The 23,857-nt window shown below is 40.9% G+C and overlaps 1 protein-coding gene and 1 pseudogene across 1 annotated transcript in view; both read right to left on the reverse strand.

Moving 5' to 3' along the window:
- The window catches only part of LOC136843525 (uncharacterized), a 91,590-nt gene extending 68,204 nt beyond the window's left edge, over window positions 1–23,386 (reverse strand). Inside the window, exons 1-2 of the mRNA XM_067112059.1 lie at window positions 23,104–23,386; window positions 8,894–8,971 (exon numbers count right to left, since the gene is read on the reverse strand). Coding sequence (XP_066968160.1) covers window positions 8,894–8,905 — 12 coding nt within the window. The 5' untranslated portion in view covers window positions 8,906–8,971; window positions 23,104–23,386. The remainder of the gene's footprint in view (window positions 1–8,893; window positions 8,972–23,103) is intronic.
- LOC136843526 (uncharacterized) lies at window positions 10,924–16,135 on the reverse strand (annotated as a pseudogene).
- Window positions 23,387–23,857: the final 471 nt, after the last annotated feature.

Below are 23,857 nucleotides of genomic sequence, written 5' to 3' on the forward strand. Positions count from 1 at the left end.
CCCAAACCCCCAACAAAAAAGGAACTGAAGAACGTTCCCCGTGTCACTTATCGTTATAGAAGGTTCATCAGATGAGGGATTATCGAAGTATTTAATGGAGGATTTTTAAATTAAGCTGATGTACAAAGGCTTTTATAGAATGTCTATAACATTAAAGGCATGTTCCCTTCTCTCTGATTCGCTCACCAAAAACACAGGTCATGTTTCAGGATCAGATAATTCACTGGAGTGTAATACATGGTTCCCAGAATTCTGTCAATCAAGAATAATGACCATTAAAGAATATTTTTTCTCATAAAAAATAAATCACTTTCCATCATGCAAAGCCCTTCTGTTTTAGAGAAAAGCTGAAAATCATTTCCATTAGGAAAGACTGCATTACTTTAGAAACTTAATAAGCCAGTGCAATTTCCATCTATCAATAGATATCCTTATTTATATGAAAATTTATTGCGACGTATTTGTGCATATTTCTCCACTCTCTCCGAAGAACACCCGGCACTGTTACCTCATCAAACTGAACAATGAGAAACGTAAGAAGCTTTGCCTTCTTCCTTTATCCAGGGGTCCAATATAGCTCGGAGGCTTGGCAGAATTCTAAAGGTAATCCTGCGGATGGCCTGCAGATGGCAAACTTATATCGGTATTCTCGGCCAAATTAGAGAACGGCCCTTTTTTCATCAGTGTTTATTTTCTTTCATATTATCCCTCATAGTCCGTTTTACTTTTTCTTTCATACATGTGGTCGTGGGTCCAAGTTTCTTTTTTACTGTTCATGATATGTTATGTTAAATTTCCTTATTTTTGCTCAAAGATCTTAAGTAACATATCTTGCGGTGAACCTGCGAAAGAAAATGAAAAACTACTTGCTGTATTTTAGAAATGAAAAAAAAAAGTCTTTCCTTCATTATTGCTTCTTGCTTCTTCTAATGGCATCGCCAAGTAAATTTTGGGATTCTGGGAGTTTTTTACACCCTATCGTTTGATTCTTGTCGAAGGATTCAGCTCTACTGGATAAATAAGATTAGTTTTACTAAGAGCTTCCAACCCTTGTGGGTAGACAGAGAAGGTATTTTCCACTGTTCTTCTGCCTTTCAGACTGCCTGATGGGTCTCTTTGAAACCATAATATCAAGCAGATATGCACGAAAAATATCAGTGCAATGGATTCTGGATTTCATTTGGAATACCCCTAAAATGAATATGAGAGAGAGAGAGAGAGAGAGAGAGAGAGAGAGAGAGAGAGAGAGAGAGAGAGAGAGAGAGAGAGATTAATATATCAAAAAGAAGTTTACTAAGGAATAGTTTCCTGTATTCCATACTTGCAAAGGGAAAACCGATATGCCGTAAATATTTACAAAAAAAGCATTATAATTACGTTATCTCATTTATCTAAAATGTGCAATTTCTAAGTGATTCCTTTCATTGCTAATTAGGTCTATATATTTGTGCCATATGAATCATATCCTACAGATCCAGTTCAAAATACCATGGCACGAAATCACAGATGCCATATGGTGTCGCCCGAATACCGCCAGGGAGCTTATTGTGATTTCTCTGTGGCAGCGGCTTCCAACCTTTTTGTGCCCATGGCCCATCTTTGGCATCCCTAAATACTCAAGGCCCACTGCCCTTCAAAACTGTGTAATGATGATAACAGAATTATTATAAAGCATTTTCAGAACACTTTATTTAGTTTTACATTTTCATTCACGGAATTATTTTTCAGAACACTGTATTAGTTATACATTTTCATTTATGAAAGAAAGCACTGGCATGCATTTACTGTAAATGGTTTTTAATTTTTTATATACTGTTTTGAAGATGTCCATGGTATGGGCCCCCCCTCAGAACCGCCCATGGCCCACAGGTTGAAAACCACTGTTCTATGACGTCTCGTGGGCTGTTATTGTTTTGACATTTTCTGAAGAATAAGTAAAGGACACGGAGGACTACGTGAATCAATAATAGAGCTTTCTTCTATATGAAAAGAAACACAAATTATCCAAAGTATTTGGGGAGCTGTTCTGATTGCATTGGCAGAGATTTATCAATATCGCAGAGTGTCCTTTTAGCATTTCTTTCTCACACTTATAAGATGCTGAGACAAACGGTGGCAACTGAAAACCTTTTAAAATCGTGTTTTGACAGTTGGAATCAGTTCTTACCAACCCATTTTAGTATGAATCGTGCACAGTATAAATGGTATTAAGACTTGCATGGGATGATTTAAATGTGTTGTAATCTGCAGAGAGTAGCTTTGTAAGTTATTTGCCTTTTATTTACGGTTCATATGATTTTCCGTAGCTTTTACATCATCATCTCATAATAGGAATAATAACAATAATAATAGTAGTAGTAATAATAATAATCGAGCGGGTTCTCGAAAGCACTCTTTTTGTATATATTTGATATATATATTTATACTTACATCATTGTGGATTTCTTCACTATTTTAGTGACTCAAGCTATTGTGAGATTTTTATAAATAATAATAATAATAATAATAATAATAATAATAATAATAATAATAATAATAATGAAGAAGAATCACCTTTCAAACTTGAGAAAAGAAAAATCATGATTCGACATTATCTAACCTGCAAATTGAAAAGAAACCAGGAAGAGTTTTTCAGTGATACAAGTATTATTCCACGAACAAGCAACAAGAGAAGAATTCAGAGGCGTTTAACGTGTTCGCACTGGAGACTGAATGAGTGCTGTATTGATAGCACTTTAAGCTGGTATCGGCCCACGTAACCCCTGTAACATCCATGGTTAATAAAACTTGTCTTCATAAAGAATTTAGATCCTTTTAAGTTACTTTCCGTTAATGTTTTCCCGGATATGGGCACATTCAAAACTGTTTATAAGCAGCTTCATAGTACAAGTTCTATGAGTTGCAAATCTAAATCACTGATTCTGACTGGCTGACAGACCAGAGCCTTAAGCTTTTAACGTCAGGCACAGGCCCCATTTACCACCACCACCCTCTCTCTCTCTCTCTCTCTCTCTCTCTCTCTCTCTCTCTATATATATATATATATATATATATATATATATATATATATATATATATATATATATATATATATATATATATATATATATATATATATATTACACGATTCTGACTGTTACAGATCGAACGGGATTATTCTTCAGTTTTTAATATTTATTTCCACGTTTTTGTATTTTAGAATCTATAGCCTACCGTCGCAGGTCCCTTTAGCTTTGTATGGGTATACGAGCGTCTTCTATGAGTCCTTACCTCATTTATAAAATTGCCATTAAGAGATAATGTTATTGGCCACACAAATGTGTATAAATTGAACTTTTTAATTTCTAAGGTTAAAAAGAAAAATTTTTCGGGAAAGACAACGAATGAAACATCTGGTTCTTCATATAGCGAAGTCAATGAAGCTTGATGTAATGATGTTGAAGCTGCTGTTTCCTCTGTTTAAATAATAATTTTACCTTCCCCCTTCATACGGGTTGGGGGGGGGGATAGTTTCTAAGTATGTGGACGGCAAGTCTGCAAGTCACTTTAGTACTGACTATTCACAAGGGTATCTCATAAAAGATTTTTACGATCATGCACCTAAAACTTAGCAACTATTCATATACATCCAAAACGTTAAGTATATCTTAGTTTAACCAGACCACTGAGCTGATTAACAGCTCTCCTCGGGCTGGCCCGAAGGATTAGACTTATTTTACGTGGCTAAGAACCAACTGGTTACCTAGCAACGGGACCTACAGCTTATTGTGGAATCAGAACCACATTATACCGAGAAATGAATTTTTATCACCAGAAATAAATTCCTCTAATTCTTCATTGGCCGGCCGGAGAATCGAACGCGGGTCTAGCAGAGTGCTAGCTGAATAAGAAACCCCTCAAAGATCAAATACAAAGTCCCTACACACAACAAACAAACAAAGTTCCAAAACTTTGATATGAAGAACTAGTGTCTTACTGATCATTTATGAATGTATACATTAACTAGAGAAGCCAAACTCACTCTATATGGCCTCCTGTAACATAACCACTTACGCCATTTTATGTCTCCACCAATCTCTTGCTACACGACGCATAATAATTCAGAACATTTCCATTTTAATCTCATTCACCGCTCTTCAACCTCTATTGCAGGTTTTATATTGCTGTTTTCGTAATCTACGCCCACAGACCATACACTTCATATGTTGAATGATTACTTTCCTAAACAAGTGGATATCTCTATCCAAAGGCCCCAACTCCAACCACAAAAGAAAGGATGAAATTACCTTTTTTCGGGATCTCTTAACAGCCTTTCATTTGCTATATGATACAGCTATATTTTAAAGATTTTCTTTACGAAAAACAAAAACGGTTACTGACGCTGAATGGATATTTCCTTTTGTTTTTTGCGGACGAACTAGGAGCGCAGACCCGCCTTGTTCGCACCGCATGAAACATAGACAACTGATACGCATGGGTAACAAAGGGTGTACGCTATGGCGATATTAGAACTATTAGAGTGAAACAGGAAAAAAGAATCTACCTAAGGCTGAATATTCTATACAGTCAGAAAGCAGAAGTCGAGTAGAATCGCGATGTTAGTACTGTTGGAGAATGAGTACGCGCGATTTTAAATATGTCGACACGAGGAAAGTAAGATACTGACTAAAATCCTCTGGTCCACTGCAGCAAATGCCAGATTTTAGTCACAGAATTAATGTTATAAGACCTGAAATCTTAGAAACTAGAGATTTAGCTAGAGTGGGCCTCATAATTGAGAGTTAAATCAACCAGTGTGTTGACTTATACTTAACCCAGGATCACCAATGAGAATACCAGTTATAATCACGTTTACCCGCCCTTACCCTTTAACATATACTCAAGGACTAAAGAAATATTCGAAACATTAGGGTCAAGATTATACTCAACATTTCATTCATGGCCATTCCACTAATCTGCAGTTTATACGCACATACACATACAAACACATATACTGTATATATACATATATATGTGTGTGTGTGTGTGTGCATGTAATTATGTATATTTGTGGACATTCGGCGTGCATTACTTTAAACTAACAATTCACTCAATTCATGCGTGTATTTACCCTCTTCAGAACGTCGGTATGATTTTTTGTGATGTTTTCAAGGTATATTGTAAGTTGAATTCCCTTTTGTGCCGTGTTACTTTATGGCCTAAGGTATCCGGTGTGTCTTTTTTCGGAAAATTCCATAAAATAACAACGAGTTTTTCTTTCCTCACTCCTATTTCACAATCATCAGGGATTTGATTACCGACTGACTTTCACATATATTCCCTCTTTATAATAATGGTAGGAAAATATATAGATGAATCCAGTTCATTTTAGAAAATCTGGCATTTCCTAACACACTCCCAACCGAAGGAGAATAGGGGCAACCTTCCCCCCCCCCTAACCCACCCCCTTTTATCACGGAAAGTATTTTGTGATTTTCCAGAAATAAGATCTTATTCATCTACTAAATAAAAAGGACTTATCGTGTATGCCTCAAAAAATTCATACAAAAAAAAAAGCTATAACAAAAGTATTGAAAAATGGAAGAGAACGGAAATTAGCATTGCATCACCATTAGCCTAGGGTGTTACGTCACTCTTGGTAGTACATAATCGCTACCGCCACCACTCTTTCTCAACTGAATCCGTATTCGTGGACGCTGTTTTTGAATAATCTTTTCAAGGTGTTTCTATACCAGGGGTTCCCAACCTGGTGCTCGCGAGCACCCCTGTGCTCTCTGATGGTCTGGCAGTGCTCTTTCGAAGTCTTTCAGTTACTAATTGGACTGCTTCTTAATTCTCAAACTATAGAATTATTGTGGTGCTCTCACAGTTATCCAGAGAACAGGTTCTATATTGTGTCCTTCCTTTCGTCCATTCCTTTGCCTTCCATGTCTTATCGATTGCATTCTTACCTCCTCCTCCTCCTCTTAACCCATCCTCTCCTTCGTGTCCTGGCACTTCCTTTTCCATTAATTTCTCCTGCAACGAGTCGCTTGTCATCTCCCATCCACAACAAGTATCCAAACAATCTCAGGTTTTTTTGACACTTCAATGACTGTCGCTGATCCTCTAATCTATTCATTTCTTATTCTTTCTCTTTTCGTCACCACACTCATCCATCTGAGCGTCCTCCTTTCTGTCACGTCTAATTCATTTTGTTCTCTTTTCTTTACAGGTGATGCTTCTAGTCATACAACCTGGCAGGTCTTACCACCACTTTATATCCCTTGATCTTCGGCCTAAAATTGGCTCTCTTCTTGTATAGTACGCCTGATACCCTCTTCCAATCACTCCATCCAGCTTGAATTCGATGGTTAACTTCTTTACCTCTGACAATGCGTTTGTTATCAAGCCCAGACATTTAAACACTCTCTTGATGCTCACTCCTCCCAGCTTAATCGCTGCTCGTTGGTCAACATCCACCTCATCAGTCAGTCTTTGTTCGAATTATCTTCATCTCCTTATTCCCTAACGCATATCTCCACCTACCTAGTTTTTACTTTAGCTCCTCTCTCGTTTCTGCCATTAAAACGACGACATCAGCATTGAACATACACCAGACGACTCCTCCCTAACACCCTCGATCAATACACCCAACAAGGTATTGAACAAGAAGCGGCTCAGCTCTGATTCCTTGTGCAGTCCTACTGTGACCTGAAAGCTGCTAGTCATCCCTAAGGTACAACTCGTTTCTATACATTTCTCTACTTACTCTCATATATTTTTCTGGTGCCCTAGCTTTCTCATACTTCTTCACACTTCTTGTCTAGGTGCTCTACCATATACTGTATACCTTTTATATGCCGATATCAACCCTACGAAGGGCTCCCTTCTTCTCTCTGTACTTCCCCATTACATGGCGTAAGGAGAATATTGCATCTGTTGGGTCAGTCCCTTTCACGAAGCCTAGCTGCTGTCTTACACTCCTGGCCTCCTAGGTCTTTGCTTCTATAATTCCCTCAAGTATTTTCAGAGCATTGAACATGGCGTAAGGGAGAATATTGCATCTGTTGGGTCAGTCCTTTCACGAAGCCTAGCTGCTGTCTTACACTCCTGGCCTCCTAGGTCTTTAAGCTATAATTCCCTCAAGTATTTTCAGAGCATTGAACATGGCGTAAGGAGAATATTGCATCTGTTGGGTCAGTCCTTTCACGAAGCCTAGCTGCTGTCTTACACTCCTGGCCTCCTAGGTCTTTAAGCTATAATTCCTCAAGTATTTTCAGAGCATTGAACATGGCGTAAGGAGAATATTGCATCTGTTGGGTCAGTCCTTTCACGAAGCCTAGCTGCTGTCTTACACTCCTGGCCTCCTAGGTCTTTAAGCTATAATTCCCTCAAGTATTTTCAGAGCATTGAACATGGCGTAAGGAGAATATTGCATCTGTTGGGTCAGTCCCTTTCACGAAGCCTAGCTGCTGTCTTACACTCCTGGCCTCCTAGGTCTTTAAGCTATAATTCCCTCAAGTATTTTCAGAGCATTGAACATGGCGTAAGGAGAATATTGCATCTGTTGGGTCAGTCCCTTTCACGAAGCCTAGCTGCTGTCTTACACTCCTGGCCTCCTAGGTCTTTAAGCTATAATTCCTCAAGTATTTTCAGAGCATTGAACATGGCGTAAGGAGAATATTGCATCTGTTGGGTCAGTCCCTTTCACGAAGCCTAGCTGCTGTCTTACACTCCTGGCCTCCTAGGTCTTTAAGCTATAATTCCTCAAGTATTTTCAGAGCATTGAACATGGCGTAAGGAGAATATTGCATCTGTTGGGTCAGTCCTTTCACGAAGCCTAGCTGCTGTCTTACACTCCTGGCCTCCTAGGTCTTTAAGCTATAATTCCCTCAAGTATTTTCAGAGCATTGAACATGGCGTAAGGAGAATATTGCATCTGTTGGGTCAGTCCCTTTCACGAAGCCTAGCTGCTGTCTTACACTCCTGGCCTCCTAGGTCTTTAAGCTATAATTCCCTCAAGTATTTTCAGAGCATTGACCACCAATTTCATTCTAAGTAGTTCTTGCAACTTTGAACATTCCCCTACCGCCGCCACAACAGATACTATCATCAACACTTACCATGACAGTACCTACTCCCACTGATGGTACGACTCTCCCATTTTTGCAATACTGATGAGAGAAAAAAATAAGGTTGCATAAAGAAAATGATGAAAACGGTATGATAAAAAGGACTTGGCTAAGAGGCACTGCACACGAACATAAACTTTATATAAGCCTGCCAGGTAATGGTACGAGAATACGACTCTGGACAGGCGGGGAATCCATTTTAGTTTTCTGTAAAAGAAAACTATTGAGATGGCTTTGTCTGTCCGTCCGTACTTTTTCTGTCCACCCTCAGATCTTAAAAACTACTGAGGCTAGAGGGCTGCAGATTGGTATGTCAGTCATCCACCTTCCAGTCATCAAACATACTAAACTGCAATCCTCTAGCTTAGTAGTTTTTATTTTATTTAGGGTTAAGTTTAGCCACGTATCTTGCGTCCGGCAGCGCTTTCCGGAGGCTTGCTACGGATCTTCACTTGATTGCATCTGGGGAGCAACTGAACGTTGGCCAGCGGTAGCTGATAGCTTTAAACAGCATTATACGCTGTAAAGGAAACTCGATCGCGCTGAAGAAATTTCGAGCATGATATCCAACAAGTTTTGAAGTCAACAATACAAAGAAAAAAAAATACAGTAAAAACTGACGGGAGTAAAAATTATTAGGCAGGAAACTTAGAGATCCATGAAAAAGAATATGTCGGATAATAATACTCGAAAGGCAAGGGTATTATTATCCGACATATTCTTTTTCATGGATCTCTAAGTTTCCTGCCTAATATTCATGAAAAAACAGCCATACATACCTTCTCTTTCATCGTTATCCTTCATCCGCATCCTCCCTCATCTTCATCCTTCATCTATTATCTGACGACACTCGGCATCTGCAAAAAAAAAAAAAAAAAAGCTCTAACAACACCTGTCTCGAAGGTAAGGTTTTTGGTCTCTTGCTGATAGCCTTACTTTACATCTAATTACATAGGGAAAAGATATTGTTAGGAAGCATAAAACGTTAGAATCTACTTACTAATTACTTTTTTACCTTTTATACATTTTTAGATTCAAGACTATTCAAGATCTGATGGGGTTTACAAAACAATTTTTTTCAATTTTGGATTTTTTTGGAGGGATTCACATTCTTAGGACTTGATTTAACTTGTTGAGTGCCGACAGCTGCATCAGCCATTAAATCGTATATCATCAAGGCTATACTAGTTCGACAGTGAAACTACAGCCTAGGAGAAAGATTAATGTAAAAATTTAAAGTTTAAAAAAAAAAACTAAAAAAAAAAAAACAGGAAATCCAGCAGAAAATTATGAATTCATCTTCTAAGACAAATTACGAATTCATTTTCTGAGATATATTAAGAATTCCTTTTCTGAGATGCAATAAGGTCTTCCCTGTAGCCCTGTACATAACGAGGACCACCAGCACAATTACATAGTCATTCATCGACCTCTCTTCTGTCGATCTGCGTCATTGTTGTCGCATTTAAATTTTCTGGTCTGGATTTTCAGTCTTTCTAACACAAGGAGACCTTTTTGTACAGTCCTCTATTCTTTCACACGACATAGGAGACATATTTTCTTTCGCTTTAAGACTACTACATCAGACAAGTTGTGGATTGGCAACCAATCCGGTAAAATCATTTCGCGAGTCCTTTCAAACAACCCAACAATAAATTTCTCCTCATCTTTCGATCTCTGGTTCCCATTTCATTTCATTGCTGAAGATCTGACTATGTCGTTATCTAGAGCTTAGGTCGTTCTTTTTTTCCTTGCTGTTCTCTTTTGACTAACCTGAAAGGAGACTCTGCCACCCTTCCTTCATTGAATATGAACAGTAAGAATAAAAAAAAGATATTGTCCTTCATTCATCAGTAATCCCCTTCTGTTGTAAAAGTTGTCGAGTAAGCCAATCTGCAAGATATACCTCGTCAAGTATTTTACACCCTTTTATTAAGAAGAAAGTTTAATAGTTATTGTGTGTGTTCGATGTGCTATCCTTATCACTAAAGGTTGGGGATGAAGGAAACACCGAAATATAAGAAGTGGGTTCTTAATGTCTAGTGGAGTTAACAAATTCACAAAGGTGCAAATTATGTGCTTATATGGGAAACAGAGCGGTCCCGTACTGGCGAAACATTACTGCCAGACGGACAAGGTTCAGTCATTACATATCGTACATGATACAATATTATACTGGAATGACATACATTTAATACATTGGGGAGGTGTATGAATGGACAAGAAATATAAATGAATGTAATGCTAAAAGGACCTCATTCAAACTGGATGGTATCTAATGGAGTTTTTATTCAAAAAGTTACAAGCTTTCTTGGACAAACAGTCCACATAATCAAGTATCCGTACAATGAGCAGACGCGTAGTCCGGCTGTATTTATATCTATGTGCTCGGTACTTTTAACCCTATAGTCGCCTAGCTCTTCCTGTGTGACCTCCACCCCCTCTTGAGGTCACACAGGAAGAGCTAGGAGGTTATAGGATTAAAAGTACCCAACACACAGATATAAATACAGCCGGACTTCAAGCTCTGCTCATTGTAATGGATACTTGATAATGTGGACTGTTTGTCCAAGAAAGCTTGTAACTTTTTGAATAAAAACTCCATTAGATACCATCAAGTTTGAATGAGGTCCTTTTAGTAATTCTACTAATGCACAGAACAATTGTGTATGTGATAAAGTTAATATATATACAGTATATATATATATATATATATATATATATATATATATATATATATATATATATATATATATATATATATATATATATTCATACATACATCACACTGAACATGTCTTTCATGTACCTACACCTCCCTCCCCCCCTGCCCAACGCTTGTAGTACACTCTCGAGAGGACTCTTTTTCTGTAAGCCTTTGAGATCGACGTGGCGACATTGGGGGAATATCAACTAAGGACTGCTTTTCCTGGTCCAAGCAAGGGGCCACAGGGGAAAGAGGGGATGGGTCAACACTAGGAGGTGGCACTGGGCGACGGAAACGACGGTTTCGCCACCACACACAACCACTAGGAAGACGAATCTCATAGTCCCTTGACCTGCCAAAACCCATGACTACCCCGACCTTGTCCCAGCAGTGAGATGTTGGGTCTTGGATCCGACCATGCTGTCCAATAGTCAACCTGGGTAAGGGGCGGGCATGCTGATCATACCAGGTCTTGACCTGCTCAGCACAGGCGGCAGCACGACGGTCACAGTCCTCAGTCTTGACCTGCCACTCCTTTCAAAAGGACTCCGGGTGTGCAGGGATGCATGACCTAAGAGGTCGGCCATATAAGATCTGGGCAGGGGAGCGGCCTGTGAAACTGGGAGTATTCCGGAGCTCTAAGAGACCTCGATCAAACTCCTAGCAATCAATGTTGCCTGAGGGTGCCGCTGTCAGGATAAGATGCTTGATTGACCTCATAGTGGCTTCGACATGGCCATTTGATTGTGAATAATACAAGGAGGTAACCACATGTTGAGCTCCCCATTGCTCCATAAAATCCTGGAAATTATTGCTGGTGAACTGTGGTCCTCCATCAGTCCTGAGGCGTAGAGGGACACCAACTTCCCGGAAGTAGCGGCAGAAGATCCTGATTGTATTAGAAGCAGTAGTATCACCTTTGCAAGGGACGATGACAGGCCATCCTGAGAATTGGTCAACTATGATGAGGAAGGCTTTTCCTGCAACAATAAAGAAATCTGCTGAAACAGACTCAAAGGGCCTCGTGGGGTTGTCACCACTCCTCAGTGGTTCCTGCAGCTGGGATGGCTGCAATACCTGGCATGACTCACAAGCTCCAATTGGGTTGACAATGTCTGCATTAATACCAGGCCAGAAGACAGCCTGTCTTGCTCTGCGCTTAGTAGATTCCACACCCCTATGGCTGTCATGTAAGCGAGACAAGGTGCAGCAGCGGAGGGTAGCAGGAACTATAACTCTTGCCCCATACAGGACGAGGCCACCATCAGCGTAGAGTTCATCCCGTATCTTCCAGTATGGGAGTAAGGAGTTATGCAGCCCATACCTATTGGAGGGGAATCCTTAGGTGACACAGTCGAGCAGGCGAGTGTAGACAGGGTCTACCCTTGCTGCATCTCGTAGATCCTGAAGGGTCCTGTCGGCATCTTGAGCTGGAGACTCTCCTGAAGAGGTGACAGTGTACACAGCCATGACTGTTCAGAGATGGGTGGCAGAAGGGGCACCTGCAATTTCATCCTCTGGTGTGGGGTGGAGCATGGAACGTTTTTCAGGCGTTACTGCCTTTTGTTTCAGGCTATAAAAAGGTATATGTACAGTACTAAAATAATAACTGCCTTATGCTTAAATGAAATGTGGAGGATACAGTTTTGATAACAAATTTATGCACTTAATTTAAGGCATTCATTTGGCTATTAAGTGTGAGCCTGTATGAATATATATACATATATATATATATATATATATATATATATATATATATATATATATATATATATATATATATATATATATATATATATATATATATATATATATATATATATATAATATATATATATATATATATATATATATATATATATATATATATATATATATATATATATATATATATATATATAAATATGTACATATACATATATAAATATACAAATACATACACACACACACACACACATATATATATATATATATATATATATATATATATATATATATATATATATATATATATATATATATATATATATGATGAGAGTTCATTTTTGACAGGTGTGGTTATAATGAGATAATTGAGAACACAGTACTGGAACATGAGTTTATTCTAACGTTTCGACCGCTGAGGTCTTCTTCAGGGAACTGACAAAGTACAGGTTGTAGCAAGTATATATATACAAAATCATATTCCCTAGGGCTGCACTAATGCTTTAATCTTCTTACCCTACCCCACACTTGCAGCCCTAGGGAATATGATTTTCTATATATACTTGCTATAACCTGTACTTTGTCAGTTCCCTGAAGGAGACCTCAGCGGTCGAAACGTTGGAATAAACTCATGTTCCGGGACAGAGTCCTCATTTATCTCCATATAACCATATATATTTTTATAAATATTCTGCTGTTCACCCTCTCTGCATCATTTAGTAAAACCATCAGTCTAACAAAGACAGGAAGGTGTCTCCGTCTATGCTAAGGTAGGCTGGGTATTTCAAAAAAGTAATGTCTTTAGTTAGCATTAGGGGCCTAACACCATAGGGAGTGTCTTACCAAGTAACCTCTAGTAAAGGTGGTCTTAAGCTTCCTTTTGTTTTGTCCTATGCATCCTAGCCTAGGATCACTAATTAATTTAGAGAAAAGAATCTGGAGTAAAAATTAATTACACATTAATTCCAAAGAGAAAATTCAGATATTTAATTTCATGCTATTCTTCCAAACAAGGGGACAGTACAAGGCATAATAATAATAAGAATGCCAGTTATAATTAAGAAATTAGCATTGGGTAGGAAAGTATGCATTGAGAGCAGTTATAATTGACAATTTGCAAAATCTTAAAAAGAAGCACTTTTGCCGCGTTCGGATACCATGGGTGCTACATTTCAGCAAAGGTCATTGGCCAAGTTATCGTGTCACTGTTAATATTTTGCTATTTTCCCCGGCCAAGGATTAATGCATGATACTGATTTTTGAACGAGTTAATTAGTGCAAGACAAAGAACAGAGAAAGTGTGCCTAACATGTCTCTCGTAGGTAGGGAAAAAATTTGTGGAGTTCGTTGAATTTCAAAATCAGTAACCGTTCAGCCCACGAAGAGGTCTGATCGAGCGTAATAGAGTTAGTAAGTGTTCGTATAGCGGGAAGCATGTCAAAATCCCATGTCATTAATATAGTAAACGAACGGCAATAGTTACATTCTTAATGATTTGCATTTTAAGTAAAGTAAATTCAGTCCCGTCAGGACGTCATGAATCCATTTCCTTGTCTTGCTAGCGGCCACTCGGCAGTGGACAGCATTAATTCTGCGCGAAAAAGAGAAAAAAAGCGTAGCTCATAGTAATTTCGTTTTCCATCTCCTTAACGTAGAATCCTTTGCATAGTTGGTGTATTTAGAGTAAATCTGTATTCCTGCATTTGCTTCGGTCACTTTATGAGAGGAATTCGAGTACTTTTTGTAATTCAGTTGTAGACAAATGCACCTAGTGTATTCATCCGCTGAGCCGGCTTTCAGCCGCATTTGTTTTGAATTTGTTTTGTGCTAACAGGATTCATCCAACATTTTGGGAGCCCTAGTTGACCGCTCCCCATGTCCGCCATCTTAAAACCTTTGTTGTTATTGTTTGTGTGATTGGCTTGTAGTGCCACAGTCACCTTTAGCCTCTGCCTCATTGCCACTTCGGGACTACTTTGTTGTGCGAAGTAATCCTCCTCGCAAAATCTTAGCCCGATAGACTTCAACAGATAGAAAATAGGACAGGGTTCCATACAATAGAAAAATCCAGATATAATTTAGTCAGGGAATGATAGGTCTTAGTTAGGAAATATACAGTATAACAAGTTCCTATACAAATCCACTGGCGTAAGGAATCATATAAAGAAAAGAACTTATAATTTTAATCATAACTCCTCAGAGTAAGACGTATGACTCAGGCCACGGGAAGGTTGTGATTGCTAACCCAATCCCCTAAGAGAGCCCAAGAAAACGTATCTCCCAATAAGAATCCTGCCAGTGCGCAGTTATAAAAATTTTACTTAAATTTTCTCAGGCAGCACAAATTGGCTGGCTGAATATCTCTCTCTCTCTAATATATTCAAGTAAGCATTCAACCTAACCTAACCGAGTGTACGTGACCCTCTTCATAGAAAGTTCGGGCCGACACCGGGATAATTAATTTAATTAAACCAAATAACCAGAAACACCTCTGTCCCAAAAATAGATGAGGACAAGTTACGAATAATTACAGTTAGAAACTGTCGGTCACGAGTGAGGTCTTTTACCCAGACTTAAGCAGAAAGTAGCCTTTCCCCCTCTGCAGGAGAAAGAGGTTGTAGCACAGGGGGTACTGGGACCAGACACTCACAAGGGTCTCAAAAGCAACCACAATTCAATTTTCCTTCCACAGTGCCACTAATCTGAAGCACTGTCATCAACCGAATAGCTTACATCCCTCTCTCTCTCTCTCTCTTGCCTTCCCTTTCTCTCTCACTAATTTGTTACACTCTGCTGGGGTAGAGTGCATTCCCTTAAATATAACCTAGTTGGACTCAGGAAAAGGGTTCCTAGGAATGCACTGGCACCATAGTGCCACCAAACATACTAGAAAAAACAAACCCAGACAAAAGGAACACAGAAGAAAAGTCCTTTTGGTATCTAACCTACACGAGTACACAAGGATACTGAGTGCCACCAGTGTGACCTTTAAACGGCACACCAAACCACAGTGCCTTCTTATTGAAAAGGTGTCACATCACTGAAGAGTCGCCCTAAATCTGAGGGACACTTCCTTGCTGCCCAAGTACTTCCAGTCAACCCGCATAGACGCTCTTCCCCACCAGAACCATGAAAGCAGAGAATTATAAAGCCTTCATGGAGCTGGGGATGGTGGCAGATCTCACTGGATTGGCCCTCATCACGTGGGTCAAGGAGCAAATGGATGATTGGCCAAGCGAGAGAAGGAGGAAAGACTCGAACGGAGGAGGTATGAGGCCGAACAGATGCAGCTGGAAGACGAAAGAGAAGAAAGGAGAAGACAGCATGAGTTAGCCTTCAAAGAAAAGGAGCTTGAGCTGGAAAGAACAAAAAAAGGAAAATGCTGAAGCTATGGCTAGACAGCAAGCCTCCAGCCCCACACCTGCTGCCCCCAATGCTCCACGAAGGCCTACGAAATAACCCCGGAGAAATGGAGACAGCGGTTCTGAGGTCTTGCCAAGGAAGTCGGCTGGTCCTGGACTGAATGGGCCTGTCACAAGACCCAGTCTGGTACCCGCTGGTTCGACTCCTTGTCTGGCACTACGTTTGAGGACCTCTTCAATCGGACCATGCTGGAGGACCTTTACCAGAGTGTGCCTGGGCCCCTTGCTGTATATCTCAATGATAAGGAGCCCACCACCTTATGGAAGCCTACTGCATGGCCAATTCATGGGAAACCTTCAACCAGTCCCACAGCACATCTCAGCGGTGCATCGTGCCACCCAGTTACCACTCAGGCTCAGCTCGCCCAAAGAATGGACTGCCAAGCAAGCCTATGTACACCTACTGTAAGAGGGTGGGGCATTCTAAGCTGATTGCCGATACAAGCTAGGCACTAACAAGCAGCCTCCTACTACCAGCCAGAACTCCTCCCCCTCTTCATCTACTCAACCATCTCCACCAACAGTCACTGCAGGTCACCGAACCCCTACAAGAGGCCAGTGCAAATCCTGTGGTGCTGCCAACCACTATAGTGCTGGACATCCGGCCTGTCCACATCATGTCCCAACCATCAAGTTCGTCAACCTCATCAGCACCTCATTTTCCGCGGCCAGGCCGCAAAAGATCCTTTACCCCGTGAAACTGGAGACCCAGTTCATCTCAGTGGCCCCCCTTAAGAGCTCTAGCCTGCCCGTAACCCTTCCAATCACGGTAGACACTGCAGCAGATGTTAGCCTGATCTCCAGGGCCCAAGTGCCAGCTGGTGCCATGGTTGATGATAAAACTTGGTGGGAGATGAAGTGGGTAGAGGGCCACACCATTTCCGTTCCCAGGGTCAAGCTCCAGGTCACGACACCTTGGGCACGCTACCCCACCGCCTTGGCGTGGTGGGTAGAATTCTATGTTTTACTTCCTGTTGGGTCGACTTAATGTGGTTCTCTGAAGCCTACCAACGCCACTTAACGCTACGCCACCTCCTCCACGGAAGCCCAGACTGTAGGAGAACCCGATCAAGACAAACCCACCTTCCGCCCACCGAAGTGGTCAGTGGAAGGGGCACACACTAAACCATTCTCGGCCTAGCCCTCTCCATTAGCAAAGGGGCGGACAACAAAGAGGTCCTCCCTCTCCCTGAAGAGACGTTCAGGGGGAGCAGTAACACTGTAGGATGTGCCAGCAGACAGGCCACTCCACAAATTGGGAGGGCTGCCCAAGTAAGCAATGCCCAGCGGATGCCCCCAAGCAAGACTCCGAGAGGCTCCATCTCCAGCTGGGGCAGGAATCTCTACCGCAGCCAAATTCAAGCCACCCGCGAGGTATTGCACCTCCAGACCCCTTGTCAGGCATGCCTGACCCTCAACTGCTGCCAGTGCCACTTGAGCAACCATTTAAAGAGGACCCTGTGCCTGGTCCAAATCATGAGGCGGATCCTCCTCTGGGAGATTCAGGATTCCCCACGGCACTAATCATAGCATCTGGAGAGCCTCCAGCACCCGACACTTCTTCTTCACCAAATCTGTCCCCAGAGGATCAAACTGTTACACCCTCTCTGGGAGACCAGGAACTGGCCTCTTTGGATGCAGAGGTCGAGATCGCTCTCGATCCGGTTGTTGCAGCAGCCAGAGTAAGGCATCCTCCTGTAGCTTCTGAAGTTACCCCTGACTTCCCGCCCGCTAGCCCTTCTGGCCTGTCCCCAGGGTTGGTGCCCTCATCACCTCCTAGGTCTAACACAGATAGGCCTTGGAGGAACCCGAAGAAGAAAAAGAAGGGGTGGAAGAGAGCCCAGTAGTTGCAGAGCCATGAGCTCATCCTGACACGAGTGCCCTCTCGGCACAGTGCCTCACCATCTTAGAGTGATCCTGGCCCCTTGCCCAGAGGAGGTAGCCAGTGTGATCTCTTTCTCATACCATAGCCTAGACCTGATTAAGTACTGTGCATCAGTGTAGTAACCTTGTCCCTTCCACTTTCCATCGAGCCGCAGTAATCACGTAAGTAGTGTAACAAAATCAGGCAATCTAAACCAATGTGAAAAGAGCCACTACACTCATGACATGCATGGCCTACGACCTCAGTGAGGCAAGCATTTATCATATGAGGCAAACCTCATGTATCAACCAGTAATTACCAATTGTATTGCAGAAAACCTTGTAATTTAGCTAGTTCATTGTCCCTTACGTTGGTGTTACGGTCGTATTAGGATAGGTTAGGCTAGGGAATACCACAGAATGTACCACTTGGCTAGGTCTAAAACATCCCGATTATAGGAGGTAGCACGTAATAACCGTAAGCACCTCTAAGTACAGTTAGGATTCTGTAATATAAGTGATCAAAGCTCATATCCTATCTAGAGTTAGGTAGATCCAAAGCTAGTTAGACTGCACGGGACAAATCTGCTCAGGGGAGAAGAGTAAAGTAATAGAGGCGAACAGCTTAATTAGTAGAGACCTTCACACCCGAAAGGGAGTGAAGGTCTTCTTAAGTGGGGGGAGCTTTTATAAATATTCTGCTGTTCGCCCTCGCGTGGTGTGTAACTAATTCTTTGTGCTTGCCCTCTTACTGTTTCATTGGTATTAGTGAGACGATCGGCTATTTTCAAGACTTCTGATCGTCAGTTGCATGCACAAGCGACCCACATCCACGATAAGTTTGAAATTTGCCAAATTTTCGTTGACTCGCTAGTATCTCTTTCTGTATTTCCAATTTTCCTTTGTTTTCACCACTTCGCCACCATCTACGAGAACATGGTATAACCAATTTATTTTTATGAATTCTGGTGTAAGAATAATTAATATTGCTTAGTGACACTCAACTATTCCCGTGCAGTAAGCAGGAATTACGGGAGGTAAAGTAAGTAAATTTCAGGCAGCCTTGTGTCTCAATCCCACTGTTCGGAAGAGAAATAGCCTTTACCAGTACTGAGTTGCGTACGATATATAGTGGTACAGACAGCTGCTGTGTTATAACTTTACTTGAAGCAAGGGGAAACTTGACTATCACAGCACATTTTTTTTGTCGGGACCAATTGGAAATTAAGGGATTTGATGTACCATTTGTTGCAGAGTAATCTGTTTATCGCATATATAGCCTTTCCTGACTGGCGACCTTATTTAATTAAGTAATTGTCTGTCTTTGAGGTTAACTATAACTTTAGTTGACAGGTCACATGTGTCCTTGGTGACACAGGGTCCAATAAATTGCATTAATTAATTAACTCATCAGCCAAGCCCCACACGTAACAAAAAATAAAAAAAAATATGGTAGATCTAAGCTGGCTGTCAGCGGTGGGCTAGGCTATGGCAGTTGACATTTTTCTATAGAACTTTACTTGCTGAACAAGAATTTAAAGTAATATTTTGTCGGTCGGCTGTAATTAAGCTGTAAATTACCTTAGAACTGTAGCCGACGGTAAGGGGGACCGGTTGGGAATCTGGGTCCTGGGTGGGTAAAACACTTTCGAGAATAGCTAACGGTGAGGGGGACCCGTTGGGAATCCGGTTTTCTGGGTGGGGTAAATAACTTGGGAAAAGGTTTGGGCAACTTATTGTTGTATTTCCAGTTATATATGTCATTTGGAACACGAAAAACAAGCGTAAAAATAAGGGGGAATAAATGGACAGTGCGAGCCGTTACAAAGGCACTTTTCATGTATCACTACTACTGCTGATTTCAGGCCATGTCACGCATGTGCGGTCTTACAGGGGAGCTTTCAGTTCATCCAATGCCTCCAACTGAGAAAGTAGTTGGTGGGTTTTTTGGCAGGTGCCTGTACCCAACCAATCACATTGCAATGTTACCCCAACATTACATTTCACCCAGGTGGAAAATTTGGGGGATACATAAACTTAGTTACATGTATTCCTTTTGCTCAACTGTTTTTAACCGTTTCCTATTCGTTGTAGCTTGTGCCTGTAACCTTCTTCTAGTACTTTTCCATTCACAAATATATTGACGTCTCCTCGCAACATGATTTTACTATAAATAACTTACAAAATTACTTTACATTTGTCGGCAGACACCTGAAGCTTGTATATGGGGTAGGAGGAGAAGGGTCTTACAGGACGTTTCGCTACCACCTTCTCTCAGTGACGTTAACAGAAACCTTTTTTTTACATATTTTGTAAACCCTGTGGTTGGCGCGCGCAGCGCAATATTACTGCCTGCCAGAGCATACGAGCTTGCCAGATTACTTTAAAAAATGCAGATAAGGCGCGCAGAGCCGTTCCGCCACCCCAAAACTGAAAGCAGAAATACACTTTTAGCCCCCCCAACTTCATCCTTCCTACCCTGTTCCGGTGCAGTTCACCGGCACAGTTCACTCACTCTTCAACCCAGCACGATGGCGGACGTCACCCCCGGAACCTCCCGCTCCTCTGAGCCTGCAACCAAGGGCAATTTGCCACTTACCTGTGTCAATTGCTACTTTAGTTATAAGGATTTCTCTTCACATTACTCAGGGCATTATGAGAGCCTAATACAATTCTCCCAAGACCACGGCCTTTTGAGGAAACAAGCCTTTTGCCCTCACTGTGGTAAGGAGTGTAGGCTTGACCTGCAGAAGGCGGCGTTCAGGTTACTTAGTTACACCTTACCTGTTGATTTTTACATCTGACTGCAATGCAGTTTTCAAAACTAAAGTAGGCTAAAATATTCCTTAAAGAGCTACACCATTGGTTGTGTAGGTTCATTATATTTTCATTTTTTGTGGGTTGTAACGAGTAATTTGCTTTTTTCCCTTACTTTCAGGCGCGACAGGTCATATGCCCACGCCAGAAGCAGAAGAGGAGAAGGTGTAATTACTACCTCTCATTGTTTCAGGGCACCTGGTTTTCTGGGTCCCTCATGGATGTTGAGGCTGTCCTCTTCTTCACTTACATTTATGTTATTGACTTCTTTAATTATAGGGTTGTGAGGACAGAACTAGGTTTAAGTGACGTAGCTATTAATGACTGGTCCAGCTACTGCAGGGAAGTAAGTTTTTTTGGGGTTTATTTTTTTCAGTGGATGATTTTGTGATCAACCTTATTCACTTCCCTAACCAAATTTTTGGTTTCAGATCATAGTACATTGATGTATTCGGCAGAAGAAGCAAATAGGTGGCCCCAGTACAACTGTTCAGATTGACGAAGCAAGGTTTGGCAAGCGCAAGTACAATGCAGGCAGGGTCATTGAAGGCCAGTGGGTTTTTGGTGGTGTCTGCAGGCAGACCAGACAGTTTTTTGTGGTGCCAGTTGACAACAGAAGTAGCGCGACTTTGCTTGCCGTCATCAAGGACTACATTGTACCGGGGACAACTATTGTATATGATGAACTTTGTGGACCCAGTAACTGGTGCTCATACAAATACTATTGAGAGGAGGTGGAGGGAACTTTGTGAGACAACGCCTAGGTACGGCCGTAGGAGGTACAACTTCGTCGGGTACTTGGCAGTAGCCTATTTTAAAATCCACTTTGATGACCCGAAGACGAGGCTCCACGCGTTCGTAAAGGCGGCGGCTGAATTGTACCCTCCACCCCTTTAAGGTAAGGTTCCTAAACTATCCTTCTTTATTATTAGGTAGTTAGGTCACCTGTGTTTTGGTGTTATTAGGTTTTAGTGCTTTTCATGTAGGAGTGCTATTAGTTTTTCGGTGACTGTTATTTACCGCCATGTTTCTACATAACAGTCCTACGTCACTTTACCAACTCGTACCTTTTGTGCAGTACCCCACCTTCTCCCCCCCCCCCACCCTGCTGCTGAACATATGGCTCCCTAGTGGTTACATAACCCAAGATGGCGGATTTGTTTACCATTTACGTTTCTTCGCCCGATCGCAAGCAACGGTTAGTGTGCAGTTGAGATAGCCTGTGGCAGTTGACGTTTTTCAGTGTTGCTTTGCTTGCTTTACATGAGTTTAGGGTAACATTTCGCCCATCAGCTGCAGCTAAACTGTAATTTACCGTTGAGCTGTATGCACCAGTGCAGGGGACCCACGGTACCGGTGTGCAGTCTTCATGTGTCAATTATGCTTTAGTTACAGCCAACCGACAACATTTTACTTGAAATTCTTGTTCAGCAGGTAAAGTACTATAGAAAAACGTCAACTGCCATAGGCTACCTCACCGCGGACAGCGGGCTTAGAATTACCAAAAAAAAAAAAAAAAAAAAAAAATATATATATATATATATATATATATATATATATATATATAACACACACATACAATACTGTACATTACAGATCCTTGTACATTACAGATCTAAAAAATGGACTTAATACTGAGCTGAGACTTATTTTTTTATACAATAATGAAGGCCAAATTAAACAAACTGCATTGAAATAATGTATAGTTAAATGTTCAGTTTGTTTTTTTACATATTTTTAAATCACAAAAAGTACTTTAGGGATGAGAAAAAAAGTATATTGCACAGTCCAACACATAACTACATCCTGTCAACATTTTAGCAGCAACTCACTTCAGTTGCCCTCTAGCTCAGCGACTACTACTGCCATGCGACTTAGCATTTGCAACATTGCACTGCCTGTACATTCTGAGCAAGGTTACGGGGACGTTTTGGGTTTGATGACAGAACTGATGCTGGTCGACGTCCTTTACCGATGGTGCCTGCTCCTCTTGGCATTCGTGGGGATAGTCTTGCTATTGTAGTTGGTTGGCAAGGAATCTTGCCAAGACCAGCTCCACTATATGTCATCGACGAGCCTGCAAAATTCAGCAAGTTTTTCAGCTGATTTGTAATTTTAACTGAACGTATTCGCCGAAGGAATTTTTGCAGGGGTACTTCAGTTTCTAAATTACCATTTTGAGCAGTTGTTTCAACTAAACACATTGTGGAGATATCACCAATGTGCTCAAACCCCAACATGATGCACATACCTAGTATAGGGCTGTCGTGAAAATAAAGCGAGCCTCATATAAATATTATCAAATGACCAGTTTCTTCTTGAATAAAGTCAATCACATCAATTTTTGCCTCACGCACCATGACTATATATAGGTCCATGGCTTTCCATTAGAGTCCAAGTATACTTAAGACTTTGGATTTCCTGTCCTATACGCTGTAGTTATAAATGCTATATACCTAATACAAAATATATTTACCCTGTTGCAATTTTCTTTAATCCTTTGTGCTTTACACCGTGATGGCACAGCAAACTTTGGTGACACAGTTTTCTCTCGCAGCCAATTGGGTACAATTTAGAAAACTTAAAACACCGCTCATTTTTCACACATAAAATTTCCACTGCTTGAATTCTTCTCTGCACTTGACATTGGTTCTAAGTTTTACACAGTCTTGTTCATATTTACTGTCAACATTTTTAAAGCCGTCACTTTCAAATTCCAAGATTAAATTCAGCTTGATAGGAGTCGAAGTGCCGCGATTCCCGCGAAGTTCTTGGACTTCTGTCCGTAGTCTGTGTTGCTAATTACAGGTCATATATCATCATTTTTACCATCTTGTATATTTTTTATTCATCCCAAGAGTTATCGTAGCTCTTTATAAATTGAATTAGTCATGCATTTTCAAGTATATAATTTAGAAACTTGCGATGAAAATATTATTTATGCAGTAAATATCGACTTTGTGAGCAGGAATTAACAGGCACTGACCACTATTACCAAGAGGGAGAAGCCAATAACGCATAATAACTTTCACGGTGTATATCATTTGAAGAATATATAGTTGTTAAATTAGTGTTACATAATTTCAGATATATCTGACTAAAATTTATAAGTCATTCAAGCCGTAAACTGTGAAATTGGGAAGTTTTTCTTCAGCATCGTGACTGGCAGTAATGGATATAGGACAGGTGCTAAAGAAGTGGCTTGTGACGTCATGGATCAGCTCCGCGCG

The sequence above is a fragment of the Macrobrachium rosenbergii genome, chromosome 11 (genome assembly GCF_040412425.1).
Source record: "Macrobrachium rosenbergii isolate ZJJX-2024 chromosome 11, ASM4041242v1, whole genome shotgun sequence".
NCBI lineage: Eukaryota > Metazoa > Arthropoda > Malacostraca > Decapoda > Palaemonidae > Macrobrachium > Macrobrachium rosenbergii.